The 16267-nt window shown below is 41.7% G+C and overlaps 1 protein-coding gene across 10 annotated transcripts in view; it reads right to left on the bottom strand.

Moving 5' to 3' along the window:
- The window catches only part of LOC148109424 (uncharacterized), a 325915-nt gene that overhangs the window by 267930 nt on the left and 41718 nt on the right, over window positions 1-16267 (bottom strand). For 7 of the 10 annotated variants that reach the window (XR_015725733.1, XM_087864653.1, XM_087864650.1 and 4 more), the window contains one exon: window positions 11847-12030. Coding sequence is in view for 6 of the 10 variants with exons in the window: in XM_087864653.1 (XP_087720779.1) it covers window positions 11847-11916 (70 nt within the window). In the remaining 4 variants the exon portion in view is untranslated. Of the gene's footprint in view, window positions 1-5906; window positions 6161-9774; window positions 10390-11515; window positions 11625-11846; window positions 12031-16267 lie in introns of those variants that run through there. The other 3 variants (XR_015725727.1, XR_015725731.1, XR_015725729.1) reach the window with 3 other exon arrangements.

Raw genomic sequence — 16267 nt, 5'->3', positions numbered from 1 at the left:
CAGGGAATATAATTGATACGTTCTCGTATTCCCTGCCGGCCTACCATACAATGTCTGGATTGGAAGGGGCCCTGAAGATCGTTCCGTCCAGACCCCCGTCTTTCTCCCCAATGTGCCTCTGCAAGACTGATGTGCCCACCGTCTGCCTCTTTATTCTGTTTGTGCAAAACAGAATATGGAAAACGGATTCTTTCTGTTTCCGCATCAGCTGATACTCCAAGACAAGAGCTGACGGCTTCCCATTTCAAAGTGAGAAGTGAGACCACCAGGACTTAGGGTAAGACAACTTGACTTAGGTTCTAAAAGCCCAATCTGGGGGCGCCTGCCTGGCTCACTTTGTAGAGCATGCAACTCTTGATCTTGGGGTTTTGAGTTTGAGCCCCATGTTCAGGATAGAGTTTACTTTAAAAAAAAAAAAAAAGCCCAATCTACCCACCTCTGGAACCTTAAAGAAGTCAGAGACACAGAGGTAAGTGTTAGTGTTAGGTAAGGATTTGGGGAGAGAGTTCCTGGTGTCTTAACTCCCACCCTCCCTGTGGGGGCTCCGTTCAAGGCACAGGCGCTTCAGTGAGACCTCTTAGAAGGCTCAATGCTTGTTCCCTGGAACATGTGGAACTCTGTAGACCGGCGTCCGATCACGCTGAGGAACCCAAAGGGCCAGCGACTGTGGCTGACTAATGGCCCTGGGGTGGAGTGAGGTGAGGTTGTGTTGAAGATGTCTCACTTCCCCCAAGTCGTCAGGGCAAAGCATGTGTGAAGGTTTCCGTGAGCCAGATGCTGGGGCGGCGGGGGAGGGAGAAGTCGTGCAGAAACAACGAGGAGAGACACAAGCTCCCGGTCAAGCAAACCGCAGGCGCCCACTAGGAACAGGAAGAGACCGGCTGCCAAGGACCCAGGAAGGAAGGCACGAGAAAACCCAGGTGGCTGGAATAACACCCGTCTGGTGAGTCTTTTCCTACCTCTTTTTTTTTTTTTAAGATTTTATTTATTTATTTGACAGAGAGAGAGACAGCCAGCGAGAGAGGGAACACAAGCAGGGGGAGTGGGAGAGGAAGAAGCAGGCTCCCAGCAGAACAGGGAGCCCGATGCGGGGCTCGATCCCAGATCAGGCCCTGGCCAAAGGCAGATGCTTAACAACTGAGCCACCCAGGCGCCCCAATTCTGCCTCTTTCTTTGCCTCTCCCTCTACCCAATTCTAGAGGAACCAGAGGAAGCCCTGGCAGGCGGCAAGGGGAGGGACCCAGGGGGGATATGGGATGGGGGGAGAACCGAAGCACCCAGCGAAGAGAAAAAGACACAACAGCCCCACACCCCTTCTCACTACAGGGGCCAGCCTGGCGCAGCTGAGGAAGGAAAGGGGAGAAATGTTCACTTTCAGTGAAGATTGGAGAATTTGAGCCCCGACACTGGAGTGGACATATTAATTAGCGGAGACTGGGTTTTTGTGAGAGCAGTGAGTGGATGACTTCTTCTTAGATAAGAGTGATGAAAGCCCTGGGACTTGCTCCAGTTTCATCAGGGCGCAGGATAAAAACTGTAGGACAGGTTTGGTAGGACAGCAGGAAGCCAAGAATACCATGCATTTCTGCTAGAACCCACAAGTACCTCCTTGTTCAGTGGGATGATGACATATATACAGGATGGCAAAAACTCGGATCATACTCTATATGGTATCCAAACATTTTTCCTTCAAAGAATAATATATCGTGAAGGTTTTTCCCTTGGAAGAAAATATTCATCTATGAGTTGAACATTCCACCATATGGACATGCTGTAATTTATTTATCCAATATCTATCCAATGTTTGCTCTTGCGAATCACGCTAAAATCAAATATCTTATGCATAAGTCTTCGTACACATATTTGCTTCGTTCCTAAAGATAAATTCCAAGGAATGGAACTGCTAGACTAGCAGGTAGAAATTTTTAAGGCTTTTTATCTCAATCGTCAAAGAGCACAGGGTCCGGAAATACATTTTCACTGAGTAGGATTGAGTGGTCTGGAGCAGCCGGGCAGAGGCTGAGTACTTCCCATCTGCATAGCTCCTCTCACGTGACCAGGGAAACAATGTGACTGTTGGAGAAAGTTCCTCTCACGCACAGGTATGTATGGGGAGCGAGCATCACATCTGAACAAGTCTTTTCTTTTTTTTTTTTTTCCTACTATAACACACACACACACACAGAATTCATTGCATACACTTGTATAGTGAGTGTCTCCCTTCCTGACTCTTTCACGGGATTAATTTTGGGGGGAGGTGGTATGGAGTATGAGCAAAAGTACGGAGCCTAGAGTTGGGCTTGGCTCTCCTACACACTAAATGTATTACTGAAGCAAGTGTTACCCTACCTCTGTGTCTCATCCTTTGTAGACTTTCTGTTATGGCTGAATTGTGTTCCCCCAAATTCATATGTTGATGCTGACTGCCAGCACCTCAAAATGTGACTGTATTTCGAGAATTGGTTTTTAAAGAGGTAATTAAGTTAAAAGCAGGTCATTAGGGTCATCCAATATGACCAGAGTCCTTAAAGAGAACTTAGGGTGCAGAAAACACACAGAGGAAAGACCATGTAAGGAGACAGCCATCTCCAAGCCAAGGAGAGAGGTCTCAGAAGAAACCAGCCCTGCTGACACCATGATCTCAAACTTCCAGGTTCCAGAACAATGAGACAATAAATTTCTGTTATTTAAGTAACCCAGTCTGTGGTACTTCGTAATGGCAATACTAATACAAACAAATACACTTTCCAAATTAGATCAATTACTAAAACTACTTAACAAGAAGCTTCAAATTCAGTTAAGTGCTCAATAAATAATGTCATTAGTTATCATTTGCTGTTCTTACCCTACCGAAAAACTGAATCCAGGTCAGCTAAATTAGTGGTTCTCAACAGGGAGTGATTTTTGGCAATGCCTGGAGACATTTTTGGTTGTTGCAAACCGGTGAGAGGAGTGTCACCAGCATCTAGTGGGTAAACACCAGAGAGGCTTCTAAACTTCTACGCACGGGACATTCCCCCACAACCAAATGTCAGTATCACTGAGGTTGAGAAGCCCCGAGCTAAAGTAATGCAGGCGCTCACCTGGGTGCTAGCTCTTGCATCCAGATGAGCCCCATATCCCTTGTTTGGGGAATATCACTTTTGTGTGGCATTTCCCTCACATGAGCTCCGAGGCTATCTGGTCTTCCAAACAGATAGGTGTGGCCATATCACCACCATTCCCTGCCGCCCCCCAGCACGCACAGTGTGACGGGATAGAGAGGCATCTAATTACCAGGTACATTAGCAAGCTTCTACTGCAGTGCTCCTGCCTGACAAGCACCAATCTGTCAGGCAAACAAAGCAAGCATCTGTTTACTGCTCACGGCTTTGAGAGGTGGCTGGGTTAGTTCTTCTCCAACCTGTGGATCAAGTTCAAGTCTGCCTCATGCATCTCATTCTGGAGCCCAAACTGAAGGAACCCCAAGAACTGGGGCATGTTCTTCCCATGATGGAAGGTCCCAGAAGGACGAGCAGAAACAATGGTGTCTCCTGAGTCTCAGAACTGGCACACTTACTTCAGCCCACGTTCCACCGGCCAAAACCCGCCGGTGGCTCCCTGTTAACCCACAGGGTAAAGTGCAAATGTCTTAGATTGCCTTCAATTCTTTTTTGAAATCAGACTATAGTGGATAAGCGTTTTTCAAAAGGCTTCAGCAGAACACAAAAGGGCTTCATTGTTCAACCCCTTAGGTCTCTCTGGCTATGCTTGCAATTCCCAAATGGGTCTGTCATACTATTTCACACCAACGGGACTTTGCAGATGCTGCCAATCTTCCCAGCCCGCCCACCCAGAGTGCTTTTTCCCCATCTGCACTTGGAGAATTCCTCATTCTCCAAGTCTCAGTTCACATGTCTCCTTTTCTGCAAAGCACCCAGCCCAACCAGAACTAAATGTTTTGCTTTGGCTATCACTGAACATAGACTTATCTGTCAGGGCCCTTCTCACGTGTCATTGCCCTTATCTCTGCACACTTAGGGAGCACTCTGCAGGCAATGACAGTGCCCTGTTCATTCTCAGGTCCCTAGCACCTAAGTACTCAATATTTGTTGAAGTAATGAGTGAGGAAGCAAACAAATGATTCAGTGAATGAATGAATGCTGCGTCCCATTTCAGGTATGTATACTTCTCATTAATTTACTCAGACAGAAAGGTGCTTCCCAAAAGCCATTCTTCCTTTCTCCTTTTATGAACCAAAACCCAGATTTTAAGCTGAGAACATTATCATTCATTTCCCAACCTCCCTTGCCCTGAGATATGCCTATGAAGCTAAGTTCTAGCCCATGATACGTAAGCAGAAATGTTGTATGTGACATCCTGAATGGCTGCTTAACAGGAAAAGGGCAAACCTTTTCCCATTCCTCCTTCCTGCTGCCTAGAATTTAGATGCAATGGCAGGAGCTTTAGCAGCGATATTGGACCATTAGGATGGAAGGTACACGTGGCAGAGCAGAAAGATAGAAGGTGTGTGGGTGTCTGACAATTCATGGAGCTGTCCTAGCAGCCCCCAGTACTTACCTCCAAAATTCTCTTACATAAGACAATACATTCATATATGTTTTAGCCACTGTAGTTGAACTTCTTATTAATAAATAAAATTAATTCAAAAGCTTGCCGCATCTTCACTGGGTGAACACATCTTCATCTCAGTGAGATATACACTCACTTTTCTATCAGGGGTTCTGGTTTCTCTACACAGTCGCAAAGGACTGGTGAAAAAAAAGAAATCCTCTCATATGCAGCTCAGTCTTGGCATTGTGGCTATTGGTCTCTCTTTCTACTGAAAACTCAGTGGGAGGAAAGTAAAGCTTTACCACTAAGGTAGTGCCAGGAGATTTCTATAAATTCAGTTACTAACCCCTCTGGCAACAGGTAAATTATGTCGCTTTTCTCCTGGGCAATATTAATATTTTACATATGAAACCAAAGTCCTTGAGTACAGCTCTTACCCTCCACAGCTTCTCTAAACAGCTCTCCATCTCACGTGGAGGACGACAACCCTTTACACCCCATACTCTCCACAGACTTAGCGCACATGGCTGCCCTTTGTCCGCCCGCCTCTGCCTACTTGATACGTGCCTGGTCTCCTCTGGCTGCTGTCCAACTGCAGGGCCTCCCTGCCCTCTGCACCGGCCTCCATGCATCCAGCGCTTTAATGGCTGACTCTAACTCCCCTTACCCACACCTGCCCCGTACTAATCCAGTATCTCCATGGAACAATTAGCCTTTCAAATAGAGGTAATTTTTTTCTCCTACCTATTCTCTCCATGGACAACGGACTGATAGATAGAGGTATAAAATGGGGCAGAGATCACAGAGTTCATTCAGAGCAGGGATTTTCAGAGTATTTATATTTTAAACCTGGAAGTCTTTGTTTGAAATCTTAGGGGAAGCCGAATATGCAAAGCAGATGAAGTTAGAGCCACTTGAAATGGGAGGGAGTTTGAAGGGAACCCAGAGACCTGTTCTTCCTCCCCACTCAGCAGTTTTAGGGACCCTCCCCTCACAAACCCTGGTCTCTATGCCTCAACGTGTGCTCTTCTTCCTTCTGCCCAAGTGCGCCCCCCACCTCCGGGTGTTTGCATGAATCATCCTGCCCCCAATCAAGTTCCTAAACAAATGTCACCTCTCCTGAGAGGCTTTTCCTGCCACTTATCCAAAGTAACTCCAACCCCAAGTCACAGCCTCTTCTTTCAGGCTACATCAGTCTTGTGTTAGGCCAGGTCCTCTGAGAAAGAGATGCCGAGATGGGAGAAAAAACGCAAACTTTTATCAGAGGGAACATATGAGGCAGTAAAAGAAGGGACGTGGGATGGGTTGGGAGAACTGGCAGGCTACAATGAAGGGCTGCTCCGGAAGGAAGGAGAGTGTGCGGGGAGGGGGAGACGGGGGCCGGGGGTAGAAGTCTTAGACCACAGTACATTTCTAGGAAAATTTGAGCAAGACCATCAGAAAGTATTCAACTTCAAGGGTCCCTTCCCTGAGTCCTGCGTCTGTTAGTGTCTCTTCCATGCTCGGTTATTGGTGAGGAACAGCGCCTGAGAAGCATGGTCCCAGTCAAACACGGCGACAGATCTCAGAATACAGTGGCTGAGACTCTCTCGGTCACTAACGCACCCTGCAGAATGAGTTCAGAGAGGCCCATTCTCATGGCTGCCACATTTCTCTTCATAACACTTTCACCATCTGACATTACATTTTGTGTTTGTTTATTGTTGTCCCCCAGATAAAATGTAAACTCTATGACAATGAGACATGCCTGGCTTGTTCACCATTGTATCCTCAGCTCCTAGAAAATTCCAGGCAGATAGAATGTGCTCAACAAATATTTGTTGGGAAACACCTAGGTGGCTCAGTCAGTGATCCCAGGGTCCTGGGATAGAGTCCCGCATGGACTCCTTACTCAGCACAGAGCCTGCTTCTCCCTCTGCCTCCTGCTCCCCCTGCTTGTGCTCTCTCTCTCTCTGACAAATAAATAAATAAAATCTTAAAAAAAAACAAAAAACAAGTATTTGTTGGATGGATGAGTAGGTGATGGGTGGGTAGATAGTTGGATGAATGGATGGATGGAAGTTGGGTGGACAGGTACTTGGGGAATGAATGGGTACATGGGTGGGTGGATAGGTGTGTGGGTGGGTGGGTGGATGGGCGGGTGGATGGGTGTGTGGGTGGGTGGGTGGATGGGCAGGTGGATGGGTGGGTAGATGAATGGATGGATAAATTGCTAGCATGGACCACAAAGAAGGTATAACATGAAGGGAACGGTGTAAAGATCTCAAATTGCGTTGTTGTTCAAAGAAAAGACAAGAAGTATATTTCCATCATGGGTTACCAGGGGTATGGGAGAAGAGAATGAAATTTCAGGGCCTCCAAGAATGTTGTTTCCTTGGAGAAGACATAGGATTCAGGGAAGCCATACAGGTGAGGGGAATTCAGCCAGGAGTTTGAGGACATAGGGTAGTTTGCTGGGCATGCGTTGCAATTCATCCAGGCTGAGAGACTTATATTTACTTTTCTGAAACTAGAGGGAAGCAAACTCATAGCCATGAAAAAATGAGAATGTAATCTAACCTCCTCTCCTTAGAAGACACACACCTACGTATACTCAGACACTGGGCTTCTCTTGTGTATGATCATTAAGACTTAGGCACAACGTTATCACAATAGTTCTCTCCACCCTACTTCACACACAAACCCTACACCATAACAGCGCTGCTGCAGAAGTCACTTTCCTGGCTACAGGGGCTCCAAACTCCGAGACTCTAGATCACATGGGAATCTAACTCTACTATCTGAATTTCAATCAGGAAGATCTGAGGAGATTAGACTTAAGGTAGCATGGATGTGAAGGGGAATGGCTTCTCTGTGAGTCAATACTGAAATCTAAAGTGATTGTCCTCCCTTATTAATAAAAAGAAAATAGCACAACCCCCATATAAGAATGTCTGCTCTTAATTTACAGGGCTTTCCAAAATACACGGGCTTTCTCTGATATGACAAGTTCAACTGATTTGTGTAACAAACCATAAAATTAAATGTATGTACGTAGGGGCCTGGGGCTGCCAAATGGATTCTCCAAAGTAACTGTGCCTTTTTTGATTCGCTGCACCATTTTTAGCTAAAGGTATAATGCTCTGAACACTTCGATAAAAATGGAACCTCACAGACCTCCAAGAAGCTAAGGGCAACCTCCAACTTTTAATAACTGAGTTTAGGCAGCCACTAAGGACCAAGAGAAGTCCACAGTGTTTGATGGATTTGAGTTTATGAAAGCAGCTATCATTTTTGTCCCATTGACCCAGTGATGGGGTCAGAAAGGGGCCTCAGGGACCATAGCAGGAGATGAGAAGGTGTAGCATGAAGGAGGGGGCTGCAAGCACCCATTACCCTTTTCCTTCTCCAATCAATGCACCGCACTTTCATCTCACATACATGCTGGGCTTTGTAGTAAGCTTTCATATGGTCGGAATCAACAATGTGAATAGCACTAGTCACCGAGATGACATAACATTTGTATCAGATCCTTCCCATAAATCCCCAGGGGGTTACCCATATAAGATTTACTGACATATTTCTTACTCCCCAACACCGAAGGCCTATCTCCTAAATAGAACAGATGCTGTCTGGCACACGCTGTTTACTGTAGCTCTTAGTGGAAAAGTTATAAAAAAAAAAAAATTAATTCTACTTCAGTGAACATTTGTTGAGTTCTGACCCTGTGCTAGACATCAGGGATACAAAGGTGAGTATAAGATCATCCCTCCCCACAAATAACTTACAGAATAGAGGAGGCACAAAGGCAACACGAACATATGTTGTATCACTTAGAATGTACTCACCTGAAACTAACAGAATATCTCCCAAAATGGGACATAGGTAACGGGATTATTATGTATCTCACATATCAAAAGGGTGAAGGAGAAAACTCCTAATACGGTTCAGCAGCTCCGGGATGGAAGGGATTTACTTCACTCTCTCTCTGATTCTCTTGGCTTTCCCCTCATAGTTGCAAGATGGCTGCTGCAGCTCCAAACATCACTTCTCACAGAACTACATTCAATGGCAGAAATGGAAAGGCAGGGTGTTCTCTGCATTACTCTTTTGTTGTCATGGAAGTAAAATCTTTCCTGAGAATCTCTTAGTTGAGTCCCTATCCAATCCCTTTGAGCAGGAATGGATCACATCCCAGACCTTAGCTGCAAGGCAGGCTGGGAAAGAAAATGTCAGGTTTTCTTAGCCTTTGTAGGGAGAGGCAGTTTCTGCCAGCAATTAAACAGGAGAAGGAACCCTTGTGAGTACGCAATCAACACTGTCCGTTAGGCACAATGACAAGGAGGTGTAAGGCCAACTATGGGAGCATGGAGGAAGCACATCTGTCGCACCAAGAGGAGAATCCCCGGAGCTGATAACATCTCAGGTGAATATTAAAGAATAAACAGGATTTAGCAAGATGAAGCTGAAGATGATGGTAAAAAAGGATGGGTGGCCCGAGGTTCCAGGTAAAGGAATGACATAGCAAAAGCCCAGAATGGTGAAAGAGCAAGATATCTGCACCAATGTAGTAATACTAGAGCATCTAGCAACAAGAAATGAGTCTTAGCACGTGTCAGAGGCATGGTCACAAAGGCCTTCCAGGCTGTGTGCAGGAGCTCGAACCTGAAATATAGGCCAGAAATTGCAGATTCCAGAGCCAAGAGGCCAAACCCAACCTCCAGATGTGTTCTGTTTGGCAAGCACACAGTGTTTGCATTCTGAATGTAATGGCTGGAAACAAGGCACTTCTCTTCCACTGAACCCTTTTCTATTGTCTGCCACCTGGCCTCCTTCCTTCATTTACATTCCCTCCCTGTTCCCTTAAGACTTTCCCTGAGTAGGCAGTCTCTGGGGAGCCATCAAAGGATCTTACACCGGGAAACGGTACTGCCATTTCTACATCTTATACTAACCCCTCTGAACTCAACGGGGAAGTTGTAGTTATGAGAACCAGACTGGAGATAAGAAGACAGTAGAGGGTATATTTTTCAGGACTCTTGGTTGCAAGTGTCAAAAAGACAACTCAAACCAGTGTAAATTATTAAAAAGGATATATTCATCACACAACTTTTTTTTTTAAGTAAGCTCAACGTCCAACGTGGTGCTTGAACTCATGACCCCAAGATCAAGAGTCCTATACTCTATCCACTGATCCAGCCAGGTGCCCCCAACTTTAAAAAACAAAATCAAAACAGAACAAAACAAAACAAAACAAAACAGGAGAAAATCAAATTTAATAGGCCTACAGAAAGGGAATCCACACCAACAAGGAATTCCAAAGACAATGAGGCAATATGAAGCTCGTCAGAGCTAAGGAAAAAGGTAGGGACCTGAGGACACAAAGGGAGAAAACTCCCTAGCAAGAAGGTAAAAAGGAGATGTTTGGAAAAAACAAGATTGTTCTATCATGCAGATGAGCTCCTCTGGTAAAGGTGGGGGTGGGCTACGTTAATACTGGTCTTCCTGCTGCAGGCTCTCCTTTCCAATGTAAATTTAGGCAGTTACAAAGGAGGCAGAGCACCTCTCTTGCTTCTGCTGGATTTTTATTACTTTTAACCCAAAATAATCTTCGTGCCAAAGCAGCACATTTGGAGGCAACCTGCCCTGGGCCCCTACAGAACTGGGCCCCATCTGGAACTTCCCTAGTTCTCCATATTAAAAGTGGAGCAGGTAAATTGTTCCCTCTCACTGAGCCAGTCTTAGTTCTGCCCATAGGTCAGTTCAGTTAAACTCATTTCAGGAGGTGGTGATACCGATGTGTTTTCAAAGGTAAGCCTATGGTTCAAGAGATCGGGGATTAAACAAGAGGCATTTCTATGGAAACAAAAGGAAAACAATGGTTAATGATTAGGTCATAATATAAATCAGCTTTTGAGTCCTGACAATAGCCAGTGGAGATTTCTAGATGTCAAGCCTGAAGCATCTTCAGATACAATGAGAGCAGGCATGACAGTCAACAGATTTTCCTGGCTTGTAGTTCAAATGTTTCGAGATTTTTGAAGATCCCACACAGCAACAGGCATGAGACTGTCTACACATGAGCTGTTCTGGTGATTTCTCTAGAGTCTACACTAAGTCATTCATACCCAGTTTGCAGGGCAAAGGGCAGTTTTAGTTCTCAAATGAATCCAACTCAGAGGTGGGAGAAAAATAAGACACGTTAGTTTGGAGAGTGGTCGTCAGGCACTAGAAGAAATCAGGATCTGGTCTAGTTTATAAAAAACAGTATTCAAATCTAATATTTACTCAGGTATGTTATTGAAACATTTTTTTCCTTCTACAATCATCCTCATTTTTACCAAAGATAGCCAAATTAACATGTGTTTGCAAAATAAGTCTAGTTTTTAACAACTTGGCCTAATTATTTACATTAAGCACAGCAAGAATAGTGATTGGCCATATGGGTTCCTCCATTTATTTATTTATTTATTTATTTATTTATTTATTTATTTATTTATGATTTTATTTACTGGGGTACCTAGGTAAGCATCCCAACTCCTGATTTCAGCTCAGGTCATGATCAATTCCCCCCCAGAGCTCCGTGCTGGGTACAGAGTCTGCTCGAGATTCTCTCTCTCCCCTTCTGCCTCTGCCCCTCCCCCACCCCATGCTCTCTCTCATGCTTTCTAAAATAAATAAAATCTTTTTTTAAAATATTTTATTTATTTATTTATTTGAGAGAGAGAGCGTGTGAACAAGTGAGCAGGGGGAGGGGCGGACAGAGAGAATCCCAAGCAGACTCCACACTGAGTACAGAGCCTGAGGAGGGGCTCAACCTCATGACCCTAAGATCACAACCTGAACCAAAATCAAGAGTTGGACATTAAACCAACTGAGCCACCCAGGTGCCTCTGGCCATACAGGTTCCTTTAAATCTACTTTACTACAACTTTTCATAAAGAATTTTTAGATTGAACGTTTTTCCCTAAGATTTACTTACTTATTTTAGAGACAGAGACAGAGAGAGAGAGAATCCTGGAGCAGACTCCCTGCTGAGTGCAGAGCCAGATGTGGAGCTTGATCTCAGGATTCTGAGATCATTATCAGAGCTGAAATCAAGAGTCCATCACTTAACCAACTGAGCCACCCAGGCACCCTAGATTGAACTTTTAAGAGCTTCTCAAGGCCATAAGTCCAACCAAAACTTGCACCAAATACTTGTCAGACTTTGCCTGCAATACCCATAGATTTGGGTGAATTCCTCTCTTCTCCAGGTCCCCAACATACCCCGAGGTTCCCAAACCTCCCAGGAAGTGACCTTCTTTACTTACCTGGCAAGGCTGCTGGAAACTGTAAGCAAGGTATCAGGCCAACATCTCCATGGGACTTTATTGGCTCCATAAAGTCAACCTCAGCTCCTTAAATCTGTCTGGTCATATCTGAGTCTATACATGTCTCAAATAGGACATTCCAGTCTAAGCCTTGATAGTATAACCAATAGTTTCCAATGGTGTCCTGTTAAAAGGAGAATAGATTCTTACTGAACTTATGCAAATAAATATATTGCCATAAAAATATAAGAATACTAAATATATATACATATATATGTATATGTACATACACAAACACTCACTGAGTTTTTTAATTCTAGAGAGTTCTAGTAGAAAGAAAGGATAAATATTTCAATTCTGCTTATAATTATATAATTTATCAAATTGCTATAGGTCAGTTAGCTCAAGAGAAAAGATTTACTTAGATCTGGAAAAAGGCATTTTAAAAAGAGTAGTGTTTTAAACAAAATTCTAAAAATTAATATCCTCCTCTTGAGTTTATTCAGTCCCATGTTATTAATTGTTGTTTTGCTTGAATCCAGTTTTTCCATTAGTTTTGGAAATTCTTACCAACTTCAGTTTTATGATCTTAAGGTTATCAGAAACCTTCACTCAAGAGTTTTTGGGTTTTTTTCTATGAGTCTCAGTGAAGAAGAAACACATGTGTAATAGTATCAGTGTAAACCCTGATGCAGAGGACAAGACTTAAAAATAGCCATGGTTAAATATTTGATTAGATTTCATTATGATGCAATCAGCAAGGAAATCTGGTTATTTCTGTGATATGCAACACTCAAGATGATAAAAATTAGGATATCAGATTTCTAGGTATTTATACATTTTTTAGAACACTTGTTTTAATTGCATATCTACACAAATATAATCTTAACAAGGTTTAGTATCACTTATTTGACAATGCTTCCTATTTAATTTAACAACCAAATAAATTTAATTTTTCATAAAAATCTTTGAGATGTTCTAGGAGCTCTCTGGAACATCTCAGTTAGATTGTAGTCAAAAGATTTTGTTTTATAGAGAAGGAAGGAAAACTTCCAAATTCATTTTATGAGGCCAGCATTAACCTGATACCAAAACCAGATAAAGGCATCATAAAAAAAAGAGAGAGAGAGAGAGAGAGAGAGAACTACAGGTCAATAAACCTGATGAACATGGATGCAAAAATTCTCAATAAAATACTAGCAAACTGAATCCAACAGTACATTAAAAAAATTATTCACTACGAACAAGTGGGATTTATTCCTGGATTGCAAGGCTGCTTCAATATTCACAAATCAATCAACATGACACAACACATTAATAATAGAAAGGATAAGAACCATATGATCATTTCAGTAGATGCAGAAAAAACATTTGACAAAGTACAATATCCATTCATGATAAAAACCCTCAACAAAGTAGGTCCAGAGGGAACGTACCTCAACACCATCAAGGCCATATATGAAAAACCCACAGCTAACATCATCCTAAATGGGGAAAAACTGAGAGCTTACCTCTATGGTCAAGAATAAGATAGGGATGTCCACTTTCACCACGGCTCAACACAGTACTGGAAGTTCTCGCCACAGCAATCAGACAACAAAAAGAAGTAAAGGGCATCCAAATTGGCAAAGAAGAAGTAAAACTTTCACTATTTGCAAATGACATGATATTATATATAGAAAACCCAAAAGACTCTACCAAAAAACTGCTGGAACTGATAAAAAAAGATCAGCAAATTTGCAGGATCCAGAATCAACATATAGAAATCTGTTGCATTTCTATATACCAATAATGAAGCAGCAGAAAGAGAAATTAAGGAATCAATCCCATTTACAACTGCACCAAAAACAATAAAATACCTAGGAATAAACCTAACCAAAGAGGTGAAAGACCTGTACTCTGAAAACCATAAAACACTGATGAAAGAAATTGAAGAGGATACAAATGGAAAGACATTCCATGCTTGTGGATTGGAAGTACAAATGTTATTAAAATGTCTATACTACCCAAAACAATCTACACACTTAATGCAAACCCTATCAAAATACCACCAGCATTTTTCACAGACCTAGAACAAACAATTCTAAAATTTGTATGGAAGCACATAAGACCCGGAATAGACAAAGCAACCTTGAAAAGAAAAAAACAAAGCTGGAGGCATTTTACAATTCGAGACTCTAAGTTATATTACAGTGCTGGAGTCATCAAGACAGGATGGTACTGGCACAAAAATAGACACATAGATGAATAGAACAGAACAGAAAACCCAGAAATGAACCCACAATTATATGGTCAATTAATCTTCGACAAATTAGGAAAGAACATCCAATGGGAGAAAGACAGTCTCTTCAACAAATGGTGTTGGGAAAACTGGAAAGCAACATCCAGAAGAATGAAACTGGTCCACTTTCTTAGACCATACACAAAAGTAAATTCAAAATGGATGAAAGACCTAAAGGTGAGACCTGAAGCCATAAAAATTCTAGGAGAGAACACAGGCAGTAACTTCTTTGACATCAATCCAAAGCAACTTCTTTCTATGTATGTCTCTAGCAGCAAGGGAAATAAAACTAGGAATAAACTTTTGGGACTACATCAAAATAAAAAGCTTTTGCATAGTGAAGGAAACAATCCTCAAAACCAAAAGGCAACCTACGGAATGGGAGAAGATATTTGCAAATGACATATTTGATAAAGGATTTGTATCCAAAATATATAAAGAACTTATCAAACTCAAGGGTGTCTGGTTGGCTCAGTTGGTAGAGCATGTGACTCTTGATCTCAATGTCAGAAGTTCAAGCCCCACATTGGGCATAGAGCTTACAAAAACAAAAACAAACTTATAAACTCAACACCCAAAAAACAGATAATCCAATTAAAAATGGGTAGAAGACATTAATAGACATTTTTCCAAAGAAGACATACAGAACAGGCCATACAGATGGCCAACAGACACATGAAAAGATGCTCAACATCACTCTTTGTCAGGGAAATGCAAATCAAAACTACAATGAGTATAATCCCACACCTGTCAAAATGGCTAAAATCAACAACACAAGAAACAACACGTGTTGACAAGGATGTGGGTAAAGGAGAACCTTCCTGCACTGTTGGTGGAAATGCAAACTGGTGCAGCCACTCTGGAAAACAGTACAGAGTTTCCTCAAAAAGTTAAAAATAGAACTACCCTGGGGCGCCTAGCTGACTCAACTGGAAGAGCATGCAGCTCTTGATCTCAGAGTCTGAGTTTGAGCCCCATGTTGGGGGTAGAGTTTACTTAAAAAAATAAATTAAATTTAGAAAAAAGAATACAAAAATACAAATTCTGAGGGATACATGCACCCCTATGTTTATAGCAACATTATCTACAATAGCCAAATCATGGAAACAGCCCAAGTGTCCATTGATTGGTGAACAGATAAAGAAGATGTGGTATATATACAATAGAATATTACTCAGCCATACAAAGAATGAAATCTTGCCATTTGCAATTACATGGATGGAGCTTGAAGGTATTATGCTAAAGCGAAATAAGTCAGGTAAAGACAAACACCATATGATTTCACTTATATGTGGAATTTAACAAAACAAACAAGCAAAGGAGAAAAAAGAGTGAGAAAGAGAAGCAAACCAAGAAACAGACTCTTGGCTATAGAGAACACACTGCTGGTTTACCAAAAGGGAGGTAGGTGGGGGATGGGGGAAATAGGTGATGAGGATTAAGGAGGGCATTTACCGTGATGTGCACCAGGTGATGTATGGAAGTGTTGAATCACCTATTGTACACCTGAAATTAATATTACACTGTATGCTAACTGAAACTGGAATAAAAACTTAAAGATTTTTTTTTTTATTTTAGAATTTTATTTTGGGAAGTATGTCAAAAAAAAATCAAAACTTTTGATTAAATAGTGAAACACCATTTAATCATTATAAACATTTATAAATCATTATAAAACAACATTTAATCATCCATTTAACCAAAGTGACAATAAACAATATCAAAGACAAATATATAAAGTTACATAGTTATGAGCAAAATCTAATTGGGTTTTTTTGTTGCTGTTGTTTTGTTCTGTTTTGTTTTTTTAAGTAAATCAAAGACCTGATAAACATAGGAAATTATTTTGGCAAAACAGATTCCTTGCTTTCTAAGTATGTAACTTTTAAAGACAAAAACATTTATGATTTATTATTAAGAGCAGATCAACAGTTTAAGAAAACTTTATTCTTTTAAGAAAGAAAAAAAAAATTTTAATTTTTGAACCAGTGTATTTTTTATTTAAAACTCATTTATGTACTTAAATTTATTCTAATCTTTTTTTAAATTAAATTAAATTTTATTTTATTTTATTTTATTTTATTTTATTTTATTTTATTTTATTTTTTAAGTTCCATGATTCATTACTTGCATATAACAC

Source organism: Ursus americanus, chromosome 9, assembly GCF_024610735.1.
Source record: "Ursus americanus isolate L20-20 chromosome 9, mUrsAme1.1.p, whole genome shotgun sequence".
Taxonomy (NCBI): domain Eukaryota; kingdom Metazoa; phylum Chordata; class Mammalia; order Carnivora; family Ursidae; genus Ursus; species Ursus americanus.
The sequence above is the reverse complement of the archived record's forward strand: the minus strand, read 5'-3'. Positions and strand labels throughout refer to the sequence as shown.